Source organism: Eucalyptus grandis, chromosome 11 (assembly GCF_016545825.1).
Source record: "Eucalyptus grandis isolate ANBG69807.140 chromosome 11, ASM1654582v1, whole genome shotgun sequence".
Lineage (NCBI taxonomy): Eukaryota > Viridiplantae > Streptophyta > Magnoliopsida > Myrtales > Myrtaceae > Eucalyptus > Eucalyptus grandis.
Window position 1 is genome coordinate 3,596,840 of NC_052622.1, and position 4,826 is coordinate 3,601,665.

Below are 4,826 nucleotides of genomic sequence, written 5' to 3' on the forward strand. Positions count from 1 at the left end.
ATGTTTCGACACCTAGAATACATAGAGATCAAACCATTAAAAATGCACTGACTTGAGTCGAGCCCTGATTTTACCACCCTCACATTGATTTGCTCCCCCTTACCAATAGTGCTGATACAGGCAACTCCACTTAAAAGGCTGGCAAATGTAAAATCACTTGTCCAAGACATCATTTTACAATCTTGCATCCGGTCAAACACCTTTCTCGAATCATGAAGTGATCCACTTGCTACAGACTTCACGTGCATGTCCACCAAGTTGCATCCAATACAGGCATCTGAAGCCAATCCAGACCACATAATCCAGGAATGCAATTGCACCCCAAGGGATAGTAGCTCCAACCTGGAACATGCCGACGAAACAGCTGTAAGTGTAAGTCTATCCGGCACAGCCCACTTGCCAGCATATCCAAAAACAAATCAACAGCATTCTTTGGACAACCCAACTGAGTACATCTTGTCATCATTAAAGTTTATGCGACCACATTCCTCTCAGGCATTTTCTCAAACAACTTACGAGCTGAAATCAAATCAGCAGTACACTTTACAAACATGTCAATTAATGCCTGCCAAACACACACATCAGAATCAAGATGCCTATCACCAATTGATGCATTCATCGGAACCGAACAAGCTCGAGGGAAAAGACCATCTTCAAGCATATGAACGAAAGTATCCACCTTTTTTTTTTTTTTGGGGTCGAAGCATCGACTGCTTAGAACGGATGTGGTTATTGGCATAGCAAGAGATAATGGAACTCCAAGAAACCAAATCCCCAAGGTTCGCTCCGCCTCAGCCCAGTCGTTGCATTTTATATAGAGACCGATGAGCAATTTGAAAATCACCGAGTCGGGCTCAAGCTGGGATCGAGCGAGCACGCAATGGGCGCGCCTCCCGAGCGGGAACTCGCGGGAGCGAATGCAGGACTTGAGGAGGAGAGAGAAGGTGAGGTATTGCTCCGCAGGAGGTGGCCGACATCAAGGTGGGTGATCAGGCGGCGGTCGAGGGGCGAGAGCTTGATATTGGACGGTGGAGAACCGCAGAGGAGAGAGAGAGACTCCTCGCTAAATACAAGTCGAGCTTGCTCTGTCATATCAGGAGCACTCAGGAAACAGGAAATGTAAACAGATAGCCAATGAGGCAATTCTTCTGCAAAACACAGGATGCTACAAACGCTAAAAAAATCACATACGATTCACGAATTACATGGAAGAAAAGAAAATCATACATTCACCGCTATTGTTATCTCATTGCTATTCTGAAATTGGAATCCTTCAGAAGTTATTGGAGCACTTGATGTGGTTGAGAATGATTGAAGTTCTGTTTCATCGTTGACATCATCAAATGGCTTCTCAGATGGATACAGAAGAGGTTTCGGAGGCGGTTGCAATTTATCAATATCTCCTTCAAGCATGTTTAGGACTTTAATCATTGATGGCCAATTGTCGGGGATTAATTGTATACACCAAAGGGCAACTATTACCATCTTTCTAATTAGCTCCCTTTCCCCTTCTACTTCTTCCATTTCAATCTCGCTCTCTTTGCTGAGTTGATCATAGACCCACAAAGGGAAATAAGTTTGACTTGAACGCTCAACATTCTTTGCATTTTTCCTCCTACTTGCCATTTCCATTAGCAACATCCCAAAACTATAAACATCAGCTTTATACGAGACACCACCAATGTACTTGTAGAATAGCTTAGGAGCCATATATCCCAATGTTCCTCTTGCAGCAGTTAATGACACAATACTGTGGTCCGCAGGATAAAGTCTTGCAAGCCCAAAATCAGAAACTTTCGGGGTAAAATGTTGATCTAGAAGAATATTGTGAGGCTTGATGTCAAAATGTAGAATTTGCATATCGCATCCCCGATGTAAATATTCTATTCCCCTAGCTACACCAAGAGAGATCTCATATATTTTCTTATAATCAAGAGAATCGTCGTCATCTTTAAAGAAAATGTGCTTATCCAAAGATCCATTTGACATGAAATCATACACGAGAGCTTGTTTAGAGTTGTTAAAGCAAAAACCAACAAGTTCGACCACGTTTACATGGTGGATCCTTCCAATAGTAGCCACTTCGCTTATGAAATCTTGGCCATTAGATTTTGGTCTATTCAAAATCTTAACAGCAACTTCATTACCACTTCTAAGTATACCTTTGTACACAGAGCCATATCCTCCTTCCCCTATTTTGTGTTTGAAATTTTTCGTGATTTTCTTGATATCCGAGTAAGAGTATCTTATGGGAAAAAAGTTGTTATGAGCTTGAAGGAATTCTTCAATCTTTCCGTCCATTGATCGGTGCCTTCTCATCCACTTATAGATTAAAAATATCAACACACACGGAGCTCCGAGTATGGATTTTGCTGCGATGATTTGCGCTGTGGAGAAATTAGTCCAAAGATTAGCATAGTGTGATTATTCTAATTACATATAGAAAAGTTGTTCTTTTTTGGGTCAGAGTGCTGCTTGAGATCTACATAGTTGTGAGGATAAGAGGACTAGCCATACCTAAGAAAAAGGGTACATAAGGAGCTGCATAAAGCGCAAGTGCCGCCTGCATAGAACTATCTGTAAAAGGCAAGACAATTTTAGTGGTAAGACATACAAATAATTCAGGTTAAGCCATAAATCAAGTCAAAGATAAATCGATACAATCATTGTATAAGTGTAAAGACAGGCTTTTATTCATTAAAAGTCGCAAGTGGAGAATAGGGTAAAGAAGAGTAATTGACTTTCACTCTCCTATATAGCCCCTAGATCCAGTTCTATTCTATTCGCCGGGGGAAATCATGTCACCATAGCATGATCTTTCTTATCAAAGAAGGACGATTTTGCTCCCTGTTCTCCTAGATGTATCAGATGATTAAGTCCACTGGTCACGTAATTCTAATTTACAAACCAACGCAAGAGACAAGAGCTACTATCAAATCAAACATTTTTCCCCAGTCAAATTTAAAGTAACCAAATCCAGAAAAGCTCCATGGGTTGAGGAACAATAAAAGAGCAGTGCAGGCTCCATCTACTCAAATTTTGTCAAACTATTTTACTTAAGTGATGTGGCAATTTTTCACATGGGTCATTTAAAGATTTTAATGACGTAATGTGTGGGTCCTACGTATTTACAGTATCCAATTGAAACTTGCTATGTAACTGGATGATTAATTTTGGAAAAATCTCTTAATAGAGCTGGCACTTAAGAAAGGAGGAGGAATTACCGACGAAAAAAAAAGAAAGAAAGAAAGGAGGAGGAAGAAGAAGAAAGAGAGAGAGAAAGAAAAGCTCTAGGGAAAGTCGCTTACTGGAGTTATAGTAACTGCACCTCCCCGGACGATATGTGAAACCCAGGAAGCAAAATCGAAGCGTTCCAACTGGCGAATTGAATTCTATATAGGCGAGATTGAATCCCTCGGTCATCATGCCGTGGCGTTCCTCGTAGGATAAGCTCACACGATCCATTTCCCTGCCCAAGCTACGGACCGATGCGAATGCCATCATAGTTATAGTGCAAGTATCCTGGATGTCCAGTGCTCTTAATGCATCAGATCCATGACCATGAAGAGCGTATGAGTACAACTTCGTTTGGGAAAAGTTGGGAGGCCTGCCGGCAGAGTATGCACCATCGATACACAGCTTGGTATCAACATACGAAGTAGAAGCAATGGGCAGTGCGCACTTTATGAAGACCACTAGGTTTTGGTAATAAGGAGAGTAGACATCATTTCCACTGAAGTTGGTGTCTGCCAAAGAGTAACGAGGGAGGGACGAGCAATTACTCTTCTCCAGACCATCGTCAACCACCGTTATGTCACCTCTGAAGTTATTTTTGTCATTATGGTAACGGTAGTGTATTGACTTCACATAATATCGACCAGCATGTAGATATAGAACAGTGCGATTATTTTCACAAGCTAGCTCATACCTAGAGAGGCCGCAGCGTTTTGGGTCGCTTCTCGGTCGAAAAAGATAACTTATGTTGGGGATCTCACCACAAGATGAAGCGGCGCAGAAGTGATTCTTCTTCGCACTGCATCTCGATCCTAATAGTAGAACATGTAATATGAGCAAAAAAACATGGTACATGAATATGAAGCTGAAAGCGTTTATCATCTCTCTACTTCTCGATGCAAGAATGGAAGTCTTAGCTGGGAAACTGAGGTGGAAGCTCGACGAAGGAAGGGCTGATACATGATCGAAAAGATAAGCTAGGTGTCACCTCTCATTCAAATTTCCAAGTCAACAAGTACCAGAAGGTCAAGTCAAGAAAGGTAGCTTGTGGGGACTACTCAAAGGTTCCATCAGCTTTAATTATGGATATCTTCATTGATTCGGAAGGAAACTTGTCCACGGTTTCTGAATTTGCCCACGGTTTCTGAATTTGACTACTTGGACAAGTTCATTCTCTCCAAAAATCAGCATTATTATCCTAAAAATGAACTATTGTGCCTTAAATTGAATAATAATCCTTGTAAGTGAGGCATCTGTGTTGTGATAAGGCCAATTTGTCATAAGTGCTATATTGTGAAGACGAAAATGAAACAATATAGTAACATTGATGACAATAAATTCAATTCACATGAGTCTCATATGATAATACTGTTTAAGTCCTTACTTTTTTTTTTTTTTTGGGTAAAATTAAGTCCTTACTTCTTTGCATTAGATGAAATGACAGTAAAGATCAAGCCAGTCATCTCCACGAGAACTAATCTCCATTCTAAGCATAGTTCTTTGTTCTTTATGCAATCCCTACTTGTTTTTGGAGTTCAAAAGTTACTTATTGCACATATAAACTATTCAATATTAATCATGTCTAACCTTGT

The 4,826-nt window shown here is 40.6% G+C and overlaps 1 protein-coding gene across 1 annotated transcript; it reads right to left on the reverse strand.

Moving 5' to 3' along the window:
- Nucleotides 1-1,163: 1,163 nt before the first annotated feature.
- On the reverse strand, nt 1,164-4,169 carry LOC104428567 (rust resistance kinase Lr10). The gene is made up of 3 exons (XM_039304331.1): nt 3,309-4,169; nt 2,518-2,577; nt 1,164-2,387 (listed from the first exon to the last, which is right to left on the reverse strand). Exons 1-3 carry the CDS (start codon nt 4,114-4,116, stop codon nt 1,222-1,224), a joined length of 2,034 nt encoding a protein of 677 aa, XP_039160265.1. The 5' UTR covers nt 4,117-4,169; the 3' UTR covers nt 1,164-1,221.
- Nucleotides 4,170-4,826: the final 657 nt, after the last annotated feature.

Bases quoted from the DNA above. Each gene is read 5' to 3' on its own strand.
- LOC104428567 (XM_039304331.1), bottom strand. From the start codon at position 4,116: ATGATAAACGCTTTCAGCTTCATATTCATGTACCATGTTTTTTTGCTC. The intron at 2,578-3,308 runs GTAAGCGACTTT...TGCCTTTTACAG, and splicing joins GTGCAGTTACTATAACTCCA to ATAGTTCTATGCAGGCGGCA. The intron at 2,388-2,517 runs GTATGGCTAGTC...ATTTCTCCACAG, and splicing joins TTATGTACCCTTTTTCTTAG to CGCAAATCATCGCAGCAAAA.